The sequence below is a fragment of the Notothenia coriiceps genome, unplaced genomic scaffold, assembly GCF_000735185.1.
Source record: "Notothenia coriiceps isolate Sejong01 unplaced genomic scaffold, NC01 NC01_scaffold00037244, whole genome shotgun sequence".
NCBI classification, from domain to species: domain Eukaryota; kingdom Metazoa; phylum Chordata; class Actinopteri; order Perciformes; family Nototheniidae; genus Notothenia; species Notothenia coriiceps.
Genome location: NW_011369945.1, coordinates 6,453,560 through 6,474,132, shown reverse-complemented (window position 1 = coordinate 6,474,132; position 20,573 = coordinate 6,453,560). Strand labels below are relative to the sequence as shown.

Genomic DNA, 20,573 nt, shown 5'->3' with positions numbered 1-20,573 from the left:
GTGTGTGTATTTTACAAGCACACACACAGACACACACACGCACAACCACACACACACACACACACACACATCCATTGAAAACATGAACGAACATGAGCAGGACGAACAGGAGGTACTGGAGCTAGCAGCCCTTGGACTCACGCTTGTGTTAAATCATTTGTTCCCTCACTTCCGTTAAGCTTCTCATGCACTGATTCGCTAGCTGAACAGCCAATCAGTGTTATCCCTTTGTCCGCTTCCGGGGGTCCGGCCGGTGTATCTGGGTCTTTAAATAAGATAACAACTCTGCTGTCGTTGTTTGGTGTTCTTCCTCTGTGTCACAAAAGCACCTGTAACATGGATAGCCTTTTTCATTCTGCATAGCATTAGTTTATTCTACCAGGAAATCATCACATATATAAATTGATTTTTTTATTTTTCAAACCAATTTTGGAAAATTAAATGTAGGAATATTTGATTTTTATCGGATAATTACAGAGAAATCCCTATTGGTCCGTGTTTAATGTAATTTCACAGTGGAAGTGTAGGAGCATTTTCATCCTCTATGAGCTGCATACTAAAATGAAACTGGTCAATAATATATGCAGCTAAGATGAATCCTTATAAGACCCACAGGTGAAAATAAGTAGACATGGAGAGAGAGAGTGTGTACAAAATTCATATTCTAGCACGTCAAGCCGCTGGACGTATTGTGACACATTTGATTAACAGTTTTCACACACACCCATGAACTCATGGAAAACACACACACTGTTTTTTCTCAGCTTTGATCATTTGCTGTGGCTGAACCAAGGCAAAAGACTGTCAGGAATTACAACCTTGAATAAAGAAAAAGCAAAATAACTATGGAAATATTTAACCACAGCTCCCACTTTTAGAAAGTATAAAATGGTTCCGAACAGTATCACTCCTCTGTGTGTGGCTGATTAATACCCAGACACAAATATTGACAAAGCCTAGACTTCAAAGATGAACTCCAAGGATCACAGACGCAGTGGTATTATTTTCCTTTTCTGGCTCTTTTGGGTTTGTGTTATTTTAACCACCCCTGTCAGAGTGGGTGCTAATACAGAGCAGTGACACGCCACACGCAGGGTTTAAAATCCATTATCACAGGCAGTCCCTCAAGGCTGTCTGCTGCTCTAAAGACAGTTGAAATACATTAGCAATGAATTACATTTTAGTCTCAGGCAGTGCGGAAGTTTTGGAGACATTGCTTATTCCATGTTCTGCCTGGAAGCCAGAGAAGATGACAGCTGGTTTATTATTGTGCTCTCTAACCTCATTTTATAACAACAGCTGTTGTTAAGGCAGGTTAGCAATTTCAGTCAGGCAATGTTTTTGTAATTGCACTCTTCCTTTTCATCTCTTGCCTCATCAAACATCAGTTGGTCAAATCAGACATTACACCGGCAATGTGCTGGATAGGACTAAGCATCGTGTTGCTGTTCACATCAGAGCCAACACTGCTGTTTCCATGATCACAGGCACCTCTTTCAACTCTGTGAAATGGATAATTGCTTCTTGAAATGTCTCAGTGCAAATGGTTCTGAATAGTCGTCTTAAGCAAGAAGGGAATATTATAATTATCCATATAGAAAATCCTTAATTTAATTTGCACGTAACACTAAGAAATTAATATTTAAAAAGAAAAAGAAACCAAATAAAGTATAAAAGTACTGACAAACATAATTGAACATAGACTAATAAGATCCAAAATAAAGACAGCAATTCCGATTGTCTTGCTTGAATCCTCAATGTATAATGTATGTTTAAATAGTGTTAGTAGATGATATACACAAACTGGTTCTGATTTTTATAAATTGATTGTACTTTGGTTGGCTAATACGTTATTTGTCTTGCTGCTGGCCCCTCCCACAGCTATACATTTATTGCAATGCAAATATTCCTGTCTGCTACTTAAAACTGGAAAGGTTTGCCAGCCATTATCTTCTCTAAGTTATACACTGATTATGAAAAATTACCTCAAACAACCTAATTTCAAAACATCCAACCTATCCCTTTAAGCAAACAGAAACTAGACACAAGCTTAGCAAAGGTAGGACACTGCAGTAAATCTTCCATGACTCTCTCTTGATCAAAACAGTACTTGAACTTGAATTTAATTATATTTAATTAGGTTTCAACCCAGTAGCATAGCAGTGTGGGGAACTTCATTTAGCACATGAGGATTGTGCCGGCAGGAACAATCTAGCATTCACCCAGTGGTGTGGAATGAATGGTCAAATTCTCGTTGAACCTGTGATCAATGTACCGTGTTATCCGCTGTGTTTGTGAGAGAAAGGGGTATTGCTGATGCTCTCTGAACTCTCCTGGGGCTGCTTGGTGAATTTCAAAATGTTGTAAATATGGCTTTTCTTGGTAGCTTGCCCATTTTAAAGTGTAAGTTTGACAGCGGCAGCATACTGTGATTTCTCTTCTTTAAAGAAATACTGGAATGTTTGTCTTTATGGCATATTATTGTATCCGGCTACAGTGTATGTCTTCCTAATGGACGTACTCAGAGGCTGAGAGATGGTAGGATATTAGTAGCGTATCTTTCATCAGTTGATGTGCCTTTTGGGACATCACTGTTTAAGTTGTTTCAGATGCGGAGTTGGCATAGATGTATTTGTTTTACTTCCACCATCATCTGAAGGTTTAAATTTGGCCCGTCAAACTCCATTAGTTTATAGCAGTTTAGAGAAGACAGATACTATTTTCTTCAATCTCATTTTAAGGCGCTTTTATAGTGTCCCAGTATGTGAGACATTATTACAATGTGTGGCACACTCCAAAAGTCAGGAATTAAATGATGAGTTGTCAGTGTGGAGCCAGATTTCTGCTTGGTTGCCTCCGGTTTGCATAAAGAGTCAGCAGGGAGGACGGAATGGCAACTCCGCCCAAATAAAAGTTTTGTGCAAACCTTCACGCACTATAAACACTCTACCTACCCCACCCTGTATCTCCCCACAGTGCTGTGTTCCTGACACTGAGCATCATGACTCCCCCCCGCACCGCTGCACCGCACTGCTCAGTTTGCCTCATTACCATTGAAATTCAACGCTTTATGGTTTAAAGCAAATTGTAATAATTCTCTCCTCCTCCCACCATGTTGGTTAAATACTGGATCAAGTGTGTCATTTAGTGTTCCACTGAGATGCACATAACGCTGCTGTAGCCAAGGGTGGGGGTAAGGATCTGTGTATAATGGAAAACATTTCAATAAGAGGCCTTAAGAGGGAAGTATAAACAAATATTTGCAGCATTATAGTTAAACTAAAGCTCAGCAAATAACTGTGATATAAGCTAATGTAAACAGTCACTAGTTATCAAAGATGGCATGGGTGAAAATACAGTTTTATCAACATCAATGAACAACTGAAGCTTTTGCTTAAAGGGGACCTATCATGCAAAATGCACTTTTGTACGTCTTTTATACATGAATATGTGTCCCCGGTGTTCCAGGGAACTGTCAGAAAACACAACCCTCTCTATTTTCCTCCATACCCAAATCTCTAAAAACGGGGCTGCAACGGATCTGATACAGACTGATCCAGATTTGAAAATTCTCTGACGTCAGGTGCTGCGCCTATATGGGCAACTCTCCCCCTATCAGGGGAATGAGAGGTTGCTGTGGCATGGTAACAGCATGGTAAGCATGGTAACAGACGCTTGTGCCTCGCCCCCCTCCTTTGCAGGGGGGCGTGGTCAGCTGCAGCTCATTTGCCACAGAATCAGCCCTTGTGAAGACAGGGCTGGAAAAGAGCAAATAGAGCAAAATGAGGCATGGCTAAATAAAAAAAAACTTCACAGACTATATATTCAAATATAGCATGATAGCACTTAAAGGTTCTCAATTTGATATTAAGAGCATACATATAGCAGAAACAGACATTTGCTATGTTAACAGTACATGGGTGTAATATCTACCTGAAAGGTTGTCATGTTTCTTCTGTGTGAGTCGTAATCCACTCTTCTCCATGCTTAGTATACGTAGCTGTTCCTTCCTTTATGCATGTGAGTGCATGTGAGTCATGTGTGTAGCCAGCTAATGGCCGTCGCTCTTCACTGTGCTAAAAGGCATTTACAGCCAATATCGCCATCCTCACCAAGGCTGGTTTCATGAATGTAACGGCCACCCTGCAGTCCCCCCCACAGGTTAATGCTCCTAGCACCTTTTTGCAAACCCAGGCTTAAGAGGGAACATTAAATCAAATTGGCTTTATTCCCAGGTAACAGGTTAGATACCCAACAAGATTAGTATTTCAATTTCCTCTCGCTTTAATAATTCAGGAGGCATTTCTAGACCCGTTTTTGACATGAAATACAGATAAGATCTGTTTTTCTTTGTGGCAAAATTGAAATATCAAGAGGAGCAGAAAATAGTTATTGCTCTCCTGTTGCAGTAAATGCTTGTATATTGCTACCATTGTTGTAATAACCTTCAGTGAAATATCCAAGGCGGTGCATTTTTATTTCTCCCCCTTCCTCTTTATCTCTGTATCTCTTCTGCCAGAAGCTAATTTAGTGAAATTATATATCGACACTTATAGGTGTTGTGAATTAAATGATTAATTTAAAGCCTCCTCTTTTAATCAATATGTTACCGTTTTGTCTTTGACAACACTTAAACTAGTGGTTGTGTACTCTTCATTTGCTTTCCTGGAAAAAACCAACATAAGCCAGCATTAACAGACTGATGTCACTGTTGTCTTCATCAACAAAGAAAGCAAATAACAGCAGCTCTTAAATGCCTTTGGCGATTAAACTGAGCTGAGAGCAGCGGAGTCTGATGGAGTTGCCACAAAGCTATCCTTCACTCTCATAGTCATCTGTTGTGTTGACACCACTAAAGAGAGGTGGAAGAGCAATAGAGACAACATGTCCTTTAAATACAGTCGGTCCCCATAGTGAGGAATGGACTCAACCTGATTAACTGAGCACAAAAATGCCGATTTTCTCTTTGCATACGTGTGAATATCAGCTCTCAAGATGAAATCATCCTGTTAGACAGTGAAGTGTAAAATAGAACAAGTCAGATTGTTTTTATGTATATCCAGCCTGCGTAATGTAAACCATTCACACACAAAGAAATAAGCGGATCAAATGCAAATAAGACCAGCTAAATCTATTTTAAATAGCAAAGTCTATTTCTTGCCTTCATTCCGAAAAGCTGACAGATAAGTGTGTGTCGTCCTCACTGAAGATTAAGTATGAATTCACATGAAGAACAGCTGGGATGAGACTTCTTCTCACCGGGGGACTGCAATGCACCCTCGCAAGTTTCTGTTGCTCTTGCAGCAATAAAACTGTTGTTCTTAATTTAACCCATTTGATCAGCAGTGCTGCAGGGCATGCATCTCTGCCACCTCTAAACTAGATGAAGCTGTCAAATATGCTTTTAGAGTATTTGATTTTCCTCCACATGCGTCATTGTGATTCAGAGCTCCTCGTTTAGATGTAGTTCTGTATGTGTATTGTATTTCTAAAATATTTTCGGCACATCTTCATATGTTTTACCTAGTATCCATATTGTCATCCCTTAAATAGTATCTCTATTGATTGTGGTTTACAGCATTTGAATGTCCTGTTTTATCCAAAAGGCTGCATTGGGCAGTACAGTTAAAATGTCCTTGATCACTGTCACACTTCCTTCACTATCTCTTCCAAATGTGTTCTGGCCACTAAGTATGAACATCTGGCATCTTAATGTTGACAAGATCATTAAGAGAGAGAGTCCTCAATAGATTATGCTCATTTCCTGATTAAGGCTGATGATGGTAATGGTAATTAGGACAATTAATAGCATTCATTCAGAATGTGTGAACTGCCATTTATGTGATATATGTGCAGTATTTAATGTGCAAGAAGATACATGTGCAGTCATATTTCATGCATACTTACTTTATTTCATTTTTCTTCAATGTCTTCAAACATGCCTTATCATTTAAATCCCATATACAGAAGTTAAATACCACCGCTCCACTACTTAATGGTGTCATCAAAATCTAATTTATATTTTGCCCCCCAGAGATTTCATACACATTCAACCCTTAATGGTATATGTAAAGCAGACACACAGGTGTAAAAGAGAGAGAAGATCAAATGTAAACATCTAAACCATCACATTTATCCTTATACTTTAATATATTATATTTATTTTTCAAATGTGTACATAAATACACACACAGCCACACTTCTAATGCCTCTTCTATTTAACATATTCAATAATGAGTCATTACTATACTGCCAGAATATAATTACATTTTAATGTATTCTCAAGTAATTATAGTAACAACTTATAAGTCAATAAAGTTGTTTCCGTGTTGTTCAAAAGTGTCTAAAGGATCTCTCTGCCTTTGCATCAGTATCCAAGGTCTGACTGAAAGAATGTATCTGGAATTCAAATACTCCACCGCCCCAAGCCCTTTTGTCTGGAGAGTGGTTGGAGCAGAAAGAGCAAGTAGCTAGCGGCCAGCGCTAATGGCTAACCTTAAGTCCTTTTCAGTCAACCGTAGAGTGATGCATGACAATTCTGAATTACAGGCAGCTATTCCCACTGCTCTCTGCTCAGTGTGATGAATGGCTCCAATTCCGTTCTGGTGAGGAAGTTAGCATCACTTTCATGCAATACAATCAATGGATTTGAGACGAGAGAGCTTTTCCATTAAATGTTTCTAACACATGGGATTTTATCAATTTCACACATGTGAACAATGTACAATACAACGTTTATAGCACATACTGTATGTTGTTTTGTATTGTTTAAAATGCGTTTTCTACTGCCTAGAAAGAGCTGATGTAACCTTGTTTCAGGATTCATGTGTAGCCTTTGTGTGAAAACCATCAGCCATCATTCAATCTCATTAGATAGCGATCTGGAAATGATAGCATAATGTAGCAGTTCTGAGAGAGATAATTATCATAATTAAAGGAAAATAACCCCTTAATTACTTTTAGTCACTACTGGTGGATTGCATATCACCGTGTGGATCATCAAATAGCTTTTGGGCAATAGCTTTTGATAACATTAACCAGTCCAATAACTGTCACCCCTCATTTGACTAAGCTAACAACTGAATCAGGATATATCCAATAACTGCTTTTGTAATTTTAGTCTATAAAATAGAGAGAAAAATATGGTTGGAAAAATAAATATAAGCCTATACTGTACGTTCAGGCCTGACATGAGTGTAAGTGAAGGTCTTCCAAATGTCAAAACGCATAATCCTCAGCTCACCTGTTATCTCTCCAGTTTGTCCCCTGTCTGCATGCTTGAGATTTTTTGTAAAGGCCTTGATAACTGGAGAGCAGCTGCTGCTCTGAGGGCATTCATGATTCAAGACTTTGGAGGTTTCACATTTAGCAATGTTAGGCTTTCCAGTTTGATATGTTGTTGCTCATGAGATTTTACAAAAAAAACAATGGGAAAAACAATGGGGAATCATTCTCTACACGTTCCAAGCACCCAGAAACAGATGTTATCAAGCCTAGAGCTCTTCCTACAATGAATCAGGCAGAAAAGTGTTTTCCCAGTGTTTAAAACACTACAAAAAATGTATTCCCACTTAACTCCTGCAGCTTTAAAGTGTTAAGTGAAACAGCTAGCTGTTTACTAGAACTGACATTCAGGCTGACATCCCTATTTCTCTTGTCCTGGCCTCAGTAATAAAATTCATGTTCTTTTAATATATTTCAAATTGGAAAGCTCTTGCCCAATCCTCTTTTGTATCTCATTTGCCTCCTCTCATTTCTGACTTAATTTCCCTGTACTGCATTACATAACTGTTATTAAAACCCACCATATGAGCCTTTAATTGCTTTTGTGACCCATGGTTTCTTACCTGGGAAATCTTGTTTACTACTGGTCTCAGGAACATTTTTGATCCGTCAGTTAGTTATAATGTATGAAAATTATTTGAATTGTGTCCAGTCTGGACTGTCACAACAATGCTGGAGGGTAGGAAGACATAATCGCCACATCTTATTAAATGTTCTCTGGCACAGTGGGGGTAAAAGAGGTTAACATTAGTTATTAGAGTGGAGGTCCAACTATATTTCAGTGGTGTTTATGACATGTGACAACAACTGATTAAACTGTTAATCACTGACCTTAAGTTACCTCATAAAAGCTTGGGGCTATGGTGACATGTACTGCATATGTATTGACAATCTGTAAATGTAAAGCCTACAACAGATTGGGTGTCTTATTTAGGGTTTGTGTACACTATAAATCTATACCACTGTGGGAGATAAAAGTGAGATGTCCAATACCTCTGCCCAGAAGGCTTAAATGTTCACATACAAAGATGTTACTGAACTATCAATGACATACACCCCCTCCCTATAATGTCCCCCCTTACCCGTTGAACCTTATACCCTGAAGAGCTGCAAGAGCTACCTCAGGGTATAAGACTCTCTTATCAGTGTCAGTCAGTCTCAAAACCTATTTTTGTGTTTCCTGATTGATATTTCTGCTCACAGAATAGCACAGTAGCTCAGAACATTTCAAATGCAGCACACTTGTTAACCTTGGGCAATGGCAGGCCTACTTTATTTTTTTTGCAAATAGCTGAAATACACAAACACCTATCATTTTTGTGTCATCATGCCTCACACACCCACAATCAATCCCACGCAGAAAACAAATAGCACACAAACTCGCAGATGAGTCACAGCGGCCGTCAGTGAAAGTGGTGAACACTGTTCTGCAAACTGCCATGTAATTTAAGAGTATCTTACATTTTGAATCCAGAAAACCATCACATAAACACATCACAAAACAGGAATTACAGCAGCACTTGCCGCTCTGGGAAAAGTGATGTGTTGGTTATTAAAAATGACACATGTTCAGCATATGGCTGTCTGAAGGTGTAAATTGATTGCTGGATTCCAGTGCCAGAAAACCCATCAAAATAAATGTGATATCACTCTCGTAGAAGATCTGTTTTCCGAAATCTAATGTCTCCCTCATTAGGATACAACATAAAACATGACAGACACAGTGTTGGCATGTTACCAATCTGTGAATCCAGACGCTATTTCAAGGCGAGAAATCTACTTCAAAAACGCCTGGATGTGGAATTTTGCTTCTCTGCACCCTTCTTTTAAGACACTAATGCACCATCAACACATCTTCCAGATATAATTGTTTCACATTCGAGCCTCTATTGGGATGAACTGGCAAAATCAGAAATAACACATCAGAGCGATGTTTTGAGAGGCAATGAAACATAATATCTCATCAGTGTAATAATGTGAACAACCGCTGTTCTCGGTGTGGGAATTCTGATGAGGCTTTGTAGTGAATATTTCGCTAACAGTCTGAAGATTCTCATGCATTAAGAGATGTAAGAGTTTACAGATTATTCCGTGTCTTTAGAGAACCTTTGACGGTAGTACTTAAAAGGCCTATAAAGTACCTATAATATGACACTGTCACGAACATACAATATAATCTTTAAATTAGTATGGTGAAGCGTTGAGTGAAACTATCGCTCTTTTCAATATCAATAAAATATAATGTATCATATCTGTACAGGTTGAGTCTGCTGTCTCTACCACAACAGTTCATGTTTAATTCTTTAAGACACTAAAGCATATGCTAACACCTTAAGAGGATATTAAATAAATATTACCATAACTGCTTTTTGCATGCCTCTATAACAAAAGCTGTGCCAGCAGAAAAGTTTGTCAAGTATAACTTCCTTGTTTTGTTTGGGAAACAATCTATTTTTTTTTTAACATCCGATATGGATAATCCTGAACAGTAGGCTATTAAGTCTACAAGTTATTAATTCCAAGCACAATTATAATTTTAATAGAGTTCAGCTTTGTTATAGAATGATTCTGCTGTTTTTGCATTCATGCTTAATTAGTATTTATTTTGCCGGTTTAAGTATAATTAACAAGAAAAAAAAACAACTCAAAAGTAGTGCTGCACGATCAATTAGCAGCATAAACTTAGGATATATAAACTTTGGACGTACTGTTTCCCTTCAGATTTCTCTCCAGCTCAGGTAAATGCGATGTGTTATGCGTGGAGTTGCTGGGTGTCAATGTCAAGCTGAAAATCATTAAAACTGAATGATGAAGTGCAGCTGAAAACAGTAATTAAATGTGATATCAGTAAATATATGCCTGATCTTCATTGATACTGATACCTCATTTGAGGTTCTCTGCATGCAAATGCAAGCCCATGTTTATAATATATAACTATTCTCCTTCTATAACACATTTCAAATGAATTGATACCATTCTTCTCTCCATTGTAATAGGGACAAATCCCCACACACTGATTTCCTTTTCATTGCTTACTCACCATGTTGGCCTGGGGAAGGCGTCGACAACTCATGTCTCCTCTGATAAACATGCCCCTGCCACTCTTTTCCACCTGTCAGTGTGGAGTCTCACCAGGAGAGACAAACACATGTGGAGTTTGTGTCTGACATGAAATAAGCAAACAAAGACCTCAAGTAGTGAGACAAGCTGTAAGGACGATTCCAAGCTGCCAGTTTCCAGCTTTTCTTATATTTAATCACATAAAGACCTCAACGTTTGCTGTATCATTAAATAAGATAATTGCCATCTTTCATAAATGTTTCTATGAATTTCTCAATATCCCACTCTCCATTTCTCATCCCTCCCATCTTTACACCCTTGGTGCCGCCTCATCCTGATTAAAATGCACATGCTGACCTCCGCGCCTTACTCTCTTCTTCTCTCTCCCTAATTTATGCCTTCCTTCTCACCCTCTCGCCACATCTCCCTCCCCCACCTCTCCTTCTTTCCCTGTCTCTCTTTTCCTGCAGTGTCCTGAGGGGCTGAGGCCAATGAAGGATGGCTCAGGTTGCTATGACTACTCTAGGGGCATTGACTGCACGGATGGCTTCAACGGAGGCTGTGAACAGCTGTGTCTCCAGCAGCTCGTGCCCCTTGAAGATGACCCTAGCTCAAGCAACGTGCTCATGTTTTGCGGGTGAGAATAACTAACAAAAAAAAAATGAAAGGTTTCTGCCGGCTCATGGAATCTATTTGTAGTGATATTTCAATCAGACTCTTCCTCAGGCAAATAAACACATGAAGGAAATGAGATATGCAAATGGGGGTGTTTAATCAGCAAATACAAATGTGATGAAAGACATTTGCCCAAGATGTTATATAAACATTTTTTTAATATAATAACTTATCCTATTAATGTTTTACAATGTCAATTAGTCAACCCTGTAGTATTACCTGGTTAACTCTGATGGCTTTTACAAATACTTTTAGAATCTACAATTGAGAAGCTTGGATTTTTCTCTTTATTTGTATAGCACATTTCATGCACAAAGCAGCCTAAAGTGCTTTACAGAAAACATAACAACAATATTAAAATAATGTAATTAATACAGAACAAGATAAAACATCTACAGTGATAATATGTTATGTAAAATAAAAGCAAAACATAAATAAAATACATTAAAACAGAACAATACTAGTGACAATTGAAAGTTAATCCAAATTAAAAGCCATAATTTGCTTTTAAACGTTTCAAGGGAGTTTTGCTGTTCTAAGATCCATTTTTCCAAGATGAAAAATTGAGTGCTGAATCATTCTTATTTTTTGCACGTCATTCAGCCAAACAGTTCAAACGCCCTCTTCCTCACCCTACACATGTTCCACTGTGATGATACACTGTATGAGGGCTAGGAAAAGCTTTTTTGCGCAACTTCTCTAGGACTAAATTGGTTCATGTGGGATAGTAATCCCTAGGGATCTGCAATTTGAAAACAGTTATACCGTGGCAATGATGGCCCAGGAAGCTGATCAACAGCGGTGTCACACTGGCATCCCCACAATTTGTGTTTTTTTCCTAATGTGTGGCAAGAAATCATTTCTCACACCATTATCGCAACACTACCTCCTACCAGTAATACGCCAAGAAGGATGGATCAAGCTGTTTGTGCCATGCTTGTCAGTGGGATTTCACGGCAGAAATGTTGTTAGCACCACTGCAGCACATTTTCTATTTCATTACTTCTGTCATTTATGAGGGGATTTATACTTCTAATAGTAAAACTGTAGTGTAGGAAAATCCAAGAGGAGTTTTGAGATACTGATAACCATGCAGATATAATAATAGTGATCATGCCAGGTCACAACACACTTAGTTTTACGCCATTATGGGCCCAGTACAGTAATGATTGAGCTATTAAGTATGAAGAAAAATGAAGAATGTATTTTTTTCTCACTCCACAATGTGAAATGGCATTTATAGTTGTTCTTTAACTTAAGACTAAGTTACACAAAGGGTTGAACAAGCCTGCAACAAAATACAATTTGCAGCAATGTACATTTCCCTTACTGCCATCAGCACAATTGATGTGCACTCACTTTAAAGAAAGGGCACCTTTGGAGATGGATTTTTTATTTGTACTATCTTGAATATATTTATGTTCACATTCATCGCATGTTATACAAGATATAGACAGCTTTTCCCTCCTCCTCAGGTGTGTTCAGGAGTACAAACTGTCAGGGGAGGGGCGCTCCTGCCTCCTGCTGTCAGACAACTGTGAGGGACCAAAGTGCCCCCGACAGGATGTCCACTTCAATGACACCCTGTTTGGTGAGATGCTGCATGGATACAACAACAAAACCCAGCAAGTCAACTTGGGACAGATATTCCAAATGACCTTCAGGTAACTAGTACACAGTACACACATCTTCACCTACACTGATGCATGCCCATGTTCAGAATGAAGTAATAGATAGTTCTGTTGTTGGCTGATAAAGTGTATATTGTTATAAGCTTTACTTAAATCTAATTCTGATTATTTTGCTTTATTGTTCAACTAAAAAAAGCTATATTTCTTATTTCCACTAGTGTAGATTACACTGACGATCCTCCGCTGAGACTTGTTGTTTCACATCTTTATGTTTACATCTTCCTATGTCTCTGAAGACATGAGGAGTAATGGTCGTCTTTTATCAGTTTTACGTTTCGGACAGATAGAAAGGCTTGAGGGCTCAGCGGAGCCGCTCTTAGAATCCGTAGTCAGGGTTTGCCGTTGGGGTGCCGCATCTGTGTTTGCACAGATGTGTGTGTACAACTGCATGTTTGTAAGAGAGAGAGAGAGTGAGAAGGGGATGACAGAGAGAGAATTGAGACTTATCCCATTGCAACTCTCCCTGAACTGTCAGTGCTCTGAAAACCTGGCTCACTCTGATAAGTCACATGCTGTTTGTGGTGAAATGCTCCTGTAATCACAGAGAGATGATGAGGCTCTATCTATGCACAAATACAGGCAAACACGCACGGACAACTTTCTGTGTGTATTTTATTGCACACAGACACACACACACACACACACACACACACACACACACACACACACACACACACACACACACACACACACACACACACACACACACTATATATATCTTTCATACAGAGTTTCTCAAGAGCCCATGGAATGCCTTTCATTAGTTCTGCCCTATGGGTCACGATAGCTCTGCTTGGCCAAACACTGTGTGATTGTGTGTCTGCTGTAGGTCTTCAAGGTCCTCTGTATTGTTATTGTTTTGATTCAGGATTTCTAAAGAAAAAGTGGTTCACTGTAAACAACTTACATTGAAAAATAGAACACGTCATAGAGACACGAGAAAAAGGTTTTCCTTAACTTATCATTAGTAAATGTTGAGTGCACAAAGTAGTACATATACAATAATGAAGTCAACACAATTATTTTGGTATAAAGGTGGTTGTAGCGAAGGGGAACCTGCTAAGAGGAGAGTTTGATAATATGCTGTAGCCTGTGGTTTGTTGTTGTTTTTTCCAATGTTATCCACCCAAGCTTTAGTTGTTCCTTTTAGAAATGTGTGTTACTGATGATAAAACCTTTTGAGATCCATGTATTTTAGAATTGTACTATAATTCGGAAACAGTCATTTCACATAATTCCGCAAAGTTCCATTCGCAGTGTAATCTGCAGAAAAGAAAGCATGAACAAATACCTTCCTTTCAACTTATTATTAATATGAAGGTCTGCCATGTGAAGTCTTGAGACTTGCACAAATTCTGCATTTTGCTTTGAAGATACATTTGAGATGGACTATTGATTTATTTGTAGATGGCTAATAAACACTGATCATTCTCAGAGAATAAAATATCTGCATGAGACGCACAGACTTGTTTTTATACATTTTAGAGACTGTAACCATTTAGCTGAGCATAGAGCGTGTGTAATAAAGAACTGCACACAGTAAGGTGGGACACTTTGTAGCTAGGACTGACATAAAGAGCTGAGCATTTAAGGGGGGATTACTTGCTTTGATCAGCAAAAAGCTGTTAGCTAAAAGGGGCTTAAAATCCATCTTAAGAGAATTTGTACACATGACTGGCACTTCTACAGCCTAATAAGTAAAAAGGAGTAATAGCCTCTCGCTCCCAAAAGGTTCAAGAGGCTCAACCAGTTGGGGACTTTCCTTTATACAACAAACAGGGAACAGTTTGAAAGATAAAACAAAGGCACAATGTGAGTGTCTGAAACCAGGGGAAGCCGACAGTCTTGATCCATTAGCCCTGAAGCAAAAGAGAGCCAAGTGGGTCTTCTGCCCCCAGACTCCAGCTCTACACACTGGGTTACATCAAACTGCGGCCAGTGAAGGGATTTGCACTCAAGCCAGGGCTCCGGGAGGGTTGTATACACACGACAGGTTTGAACTCGTCAAACAACTGGGCAGCCCCGAAACTCACAAGACAAGCAGTGATCAAAGCGAAGATCAAAGCATCTTTATAGGGGTGGAAAAAGTGCATACACTGCATGGCACACTGCACAAATAAATCAGTTAATTCAACTGTTTATTAACAGACACGTTCTGGCTTCTGCGGTTTTCAAAACGTCTTGCCTAAAAAGTCACCGTCAAAGAAGAAATAATAATAATGATACATCAGCCAGTAAAACAGAGGGTAATACATCAGTTCAGTTCTATAACTTCTTCCATTTAGTGTTTCACTTTGGTAGGGTCTGTTTGGTGAGGCCTCTGTACATCACCAATATTCCAAATGATGTGATGTTGCAGAATAAATGATCTTTCTTAATACATTTACTGTGGCTAAAATGTTGCTTTATTTGAGAACTTGTTTTTTTGTATTTGTTAGACTCCTAATAAAATTGGACTTATAAATGTGTATTTAAATGTTTGCCCTCCTACTGTCTCAATGTAACTGCAGTCAAAGGCACTTAATAAATATCTAATTAGAAGTGCACTACTTCCACCCTCTGAACACATTGATTTTGAGTGCACTGCCACAGCTCTACTTCCCCCCTTTGTCTGATAAATTGGTCAGGTAATGTGTCTATTTATCTTCCTAAGAATGAAAATTGGTGCTAGTACTTTGCATTATTTTTTGTGATGCACTTACACTCTGTCTCTTGTGAGATTTCTGTGAAATGCAGATGACAAACAAAATGTTCACTTTCCCCATTTTTTTACACCTGGGCAATTTGCACCTGTTCCTTGGAGCTAGATACATTTCCATACTAATTACGAGATGGATACTGTGTCGAACTTATCATGTTCCCTGCAGTTAGAGGCATACTTCGCTGATTACATGCCGACGACAAGCGAAGTGCACTTCCCCGCTGATGTGCCTCTTTGGAAAAATAACACATGTGTCTTGGAGGTGCCGAGTACATCTGAAATGAAATGCAAAAAGCATTTGTGCAAACAGAACTACTATTCAGCAGTCAGTGTAGGCGAAAGAAAGAAAATCGGGAAGTAAGAAAAGTTACTTTCTGAATCCATTATTCAACTTAATACCATGTGTTTAGTATCCATGTGTTTAGTATGCATCGCCTGTGTGTTTCCATCTTTATATTACAGGCTTGATTAAATGTATTTCACTTAACATTTTGAAAGTGACACTTGTCTCAAGCCATTCATCATTCCAAGTCTACCCAGACAAGCTAAGCACACAGGAGTATTATACTTGACTCCCCGTGCCTCTAATTAAACACGTGTAATACTGCATGTCATCCCTCCAAAGGACTCACTCTGCTTATCAAATCCACTGTGTTTTGTCAAAAGAACGATTCCTTTGTCCTCTGAATGACTTGCTCCCATATGGTCCTACATCACACTCAGTAGGTACATACACTATATATTTATAGCAATATTACAGTTTTTATTCTCATCATTTCCCGGCATGAAGTCTTTGATATGCAGATGCAAGCCTTATCCTGCAGCCCTGCACCCCCCCTTCAGTCTCTCACCTCCACGGTCTACCGATTCTCTCACTCTCTATCTGTCTCTCTTTATTTTTCTCCCTCTCCGTTTCTTTCTCACACACATCCTAATGCCTTGCATCAGCAGTTCGAAGTGAAATAGTAGATTATTAAGATGAATAGAATGATTTGAGTCACAGCATCACAGTTTTTGTCCTAATATGAAACATTACCTGTGATGTATGACTGTATTGCATACATTAAGTTGTAAATCAATTTCACTTTGCCTCTTGAAGCAGACCAGGGGAATGAATTTTTGCAAATTGCTGTTATGAAATTACAAAATAATGCAATGTTACGCAAGCATGCGTTTGTGTGATGGAGTTACATGTGTTAATGTGAACGTTATGACTCACAACAATTCCATTAGATCGCAATGTCCCTGTTTAAAGATATGAGGTCCACCCAACAGAGAATGTATCTATTGTATATTTATTTTAAAATGTTTCCGTTTAAAGGCAACCGTTTGCAGTTTGCTAAAAAAATACAGATTTGTTCCTAGAGTACCATTATGTGTACAGTATGTATTGTCCTTGTTCAGTTTAATCCTTTGCTCTGTAATAACATATTGCCACTCATGGTTGTCTGTAGATAATGGCCTCACCAGTACGTTTTAACAATGTCAAATGAATTACCATACAAACGTAAACACATATGGCATGTGCTAAATGGAGTTGTAAACCAAGAGACTAGAGAAAATAGCAGATAGGCAGCAGTAATGATATCATTCACTGGAGAGAGACAAATAACCAGACACAAACAGTGCACTGACACACTGATAAAGTGAGTAGTACGTAGCAATTTAAATCATTGAGTGGAGGAACGGATACAAAAGGCTGATTGCTTATAGCATAGGCACATTTTACATTTTAAAGTACCCAAAATAAAGGTCCTTTGGAAAACCCACATGCTTTCAACCGTACTTTAATTTCAAAGGGAGACCTGGAGCGCCTTGATATTTGAGTAATTAAAGTTTACACTATATAACCACAATGAAAACAACAACAGGTTCAAATCCAGCCTAAGGACCTCTGCTGTCATACCTTTCTTCCTCATCCATTTCTACACTGTCCTCTTTCAAATAAACGCAAAAATGGCACAGACACAAAAACTAAGGATGACCTGATTCAAAAAGACCAAACAATAATACATCCTGACCTGACCCTAACAGAGAGAGAAAACAAACCCTGACAGCAGCATGATGCAGCATCTAATAAGCAGCAGCAGTAGAAAGAGTAATAATACATATCATCCCTACTGCACATCACTGCTCACACTCTGTCTCACCTCAGAAAACACATTATGTTCTTGCTATCATCAAATGATCGGAGATAAGAGCAAGTCTGCTTGAATCCTTTTGCATATCAAACAACTTGGCAAAGGGACATGAGGCAAGCTGCGGAGAGAGTGGAGAGAAACCCCAGCTTGAGCTCTCTAACATAAAATTGCCAATATGCCGATATGCCATTATCCCAGAATGAGAAAAAAAAACGTTGTTATATGTAAATATAATAACTCTAAAATAAAAATCGAAGTGTGAGTGAAGTCATTTAGGATTAATATGTAATGGAACAAAGAGCCCTGAGGAATCAATCCTGTCCAAACAGTCACATGGCAAGAGTGCAGCGTAGTGAATGCCTGTCTGAAGTGTGGGGTTTGTGACAAATGAGAGGCAATGGTTGAGAAGGAGAAGAAAAAGAAGCTTCACCTGCTTGTGAGGTTGATGCTGCCAACATTGTCAATCTGATGCCAAAGCAGCTTTCAACGAAAAGGAAAAAGCCATGGTAAGAAAAGGGACAAAACTGCTTCTGATAGGCGCTCTCTGCTAACTCCTCATCACCGCTCACCTCCCAAACTAAGATGACACCACAACATGAATAATTTGTGATTTTGGCAGCCCACAAGGCTCACAGGCATAAACACAACCACATTTCTATGTTCCCTGGTAAATGTAGGTAATTATATCATTGCTACACAGACGGTCACTTCTACTGGGTAGTGGGTGAGTCCACAAACATTATAAGGCAATTTAATTTCCACATACTGAGTATCCACGAGACAGAGAGCCAGACCGTTGAGGTGGAGGGTTAAGAAACTCAAGGTTGATGAGAAGCTTCTTAATACTGTGCCTAACATAGCTGGTATGTTTGCCCTTTCTTCCTAAGCTCCAAACATGAAATGTAATGTTTACACTTTCATTCTTTCCTGTGCAAATGTGTGTTTCTGGGTTCCAAACGGTTCAAATAAAGACTTTGCGAAGACAGTCATTAAAGCACATTCAGATACTCAGATAATTATCTTGCATTTATTTATAAATGTGCAAAATCAAATCCGCCAACCACCCCAGCCTGAATATTGAAAATTGGTTAGAGTTTAAACATTAGATCCAACATGTTTATGCATGCTTTGCATTTTCCTTAACCTGCAAAAACCGTTGAAGCTACTTTGGGGGAAGTTTTCTGAAGCTAAGATTACCATAAGGTTTTCATCAGTGTTAACTATGCTTTGAGTACCGTATATACATTATGCATAACAAACTGGGGTTATGGCATTTATAATACGTGGGTGTTTAACAAATTGGAAGGGTATTTTGTAAATATGCTATCGAGTCGGATTGTAGGAAGTTTACGACCTTACATTGACCCATACTAAGACCCTTTTTACACCCACATATATTATACCTTGTATCTGGATAACATCTGGAAGGAGGAAAGCGTGTTATGCCAGCTGTAAATGTAGACACAGGACTATTCAATTAGTTTGGAATGGGGGCCCGGTTGATGAAAATGATCCAAAACAAGAGGCCGGGAAAAAGATGGCTTGAAATATGAGCAATCATATTAAGAGCTTCAGCCCGCCGAAGTTTTCAGGCAATGTCTTCCCCTCTATCTCTCAATGAATGTAACGCCCTCTCTGGAATAAAGGCACTCTGGGCCAAAAAAAAATCTTAATAAAATATAAATTACATTACTTTTTATCATTATACTCAAAGGGCCAGTAAATATCACCCCGGGCCGGTTTTGTCCCGCGGGCCGCCAATTGAATAGCCCTGAGTGTAGAGTATGTACTGCGATAGTATTGGACGTAGCAGACCCCATGTGAAGGTGGTTGGATCTCAGCCAGGAGTTAATGCAATCTATACAGTCTGGACCATAGGTCTGGACACTTGGTAACTTGTTCCCACTATCTTCAAGGCAGTCTTGGAAAAAGCTTTAGACAACCCCTTCCTTGTTTATGTAAAAATAAATACACTGCCGGATTCCGAGAAAGCGTGTTATGAATAACATATAAAATGTAAAACCTCATGATCAAACGTCATTGTGAAAATAAAGTCCCATATCTAGATATAGATTGTACGTCAATGTCAGGTTTATGTGGGATCTACAGCACCATTAACTGATGAGTCTTTGTCCAACTTTATTCTTTTTATGAGAATTATCACTAGAATCCACAAAGTGTTTGATGGTCTCTAACTTTAGAACTTTAGGTGGATTAAGGAGTCCCCCCTTTTAATGTGCTTTTTCATTTCTATAATCAGGGGTGCACACAACTTTCTCAGTGAGGTACTCAGATGAGTACCTGGAGTCAGTGTTTACAGTATGCGTAGCTCAGATTAAGAATACCATGGAAATCATTTATAATTAGTGTTTTCGATAATCTACCAACATAAGATCTAGCAGCAATCAACCCTCAAATAGAGCCCTATGTAAGACAGTGCATATCACGCTACAACTCAAGCTACGGGTTAAAAGTACGTCGATTTATTTTCTGAAGAGTCTATGTATGAGCCCTGATACCACGCGTAACCTGTCGATACTGAGAACTATGTGGTAAGAGCCAAATATTGTATCACCGTCCAATATAGCCAGATAAGAAGAGCAGGCTGATGAAAACAAAACTTGAGAGGGCAGTGACCGCGGGGGAGTTCAGGAATCGTAGCAGTATTAGAGGCAGAGCTTGTGACCACAGAGCGTGGTGTATACGATTCTGCATCGCTGATATCAATGTTGTCCAATTTTAGCAAAGCTTTAATATTACAGCCCTATTAAAATTTCATTGTCTCGGCTGTACAGAATCATCTACTGAACATTGCGACGCCGTGTACTAAATCTCCCCTTGGTTTTATACTAATCACCGTTCCTTCAGCAGGATACTGTAGATCAAAGTGGGGATCTTAGCAACGAGCTTTGTTTGAAAAAATCACTTCGTGAGTTCGCATCGCTCCCAAGGACCGTTTGCCAATTATAAGAAAAACTAAAGCAGACACAAGAGACCGAGCTCCTCTCCCAGGACCTAACC

General features: G+C 38.9%; 1 protein-coding gene across 1 annotated transcript in view; it reads left to right on the top strand.

Annotated features, from left to right (window-relative positions):
• LOC104965235 (astrotactin-2-like) overlaps positions 1-18,138 on the top strand; it is a 102,775-nt gene extending 84,637 nt beyond the window's left edge. The window contains exons 11-13 of the mRNA XM_010794194.1: positions 10,815-10,981; positions 12,495-12,683; positions 18,069-18,138. Of these exons, the coding sequence (XP_010792496.1) occupies positions 10,815-10,981; positions 12,495-12,683; positions 18,069-18,138 (426 nt within the window). The remainder of the gene's footprint in view (positions 1-10,814; positions 10,982-12,494; positions 12,684-18,068) is intronic.
• Positions 18,139-20,573: the final 2,435 nt, after the last annotated feature.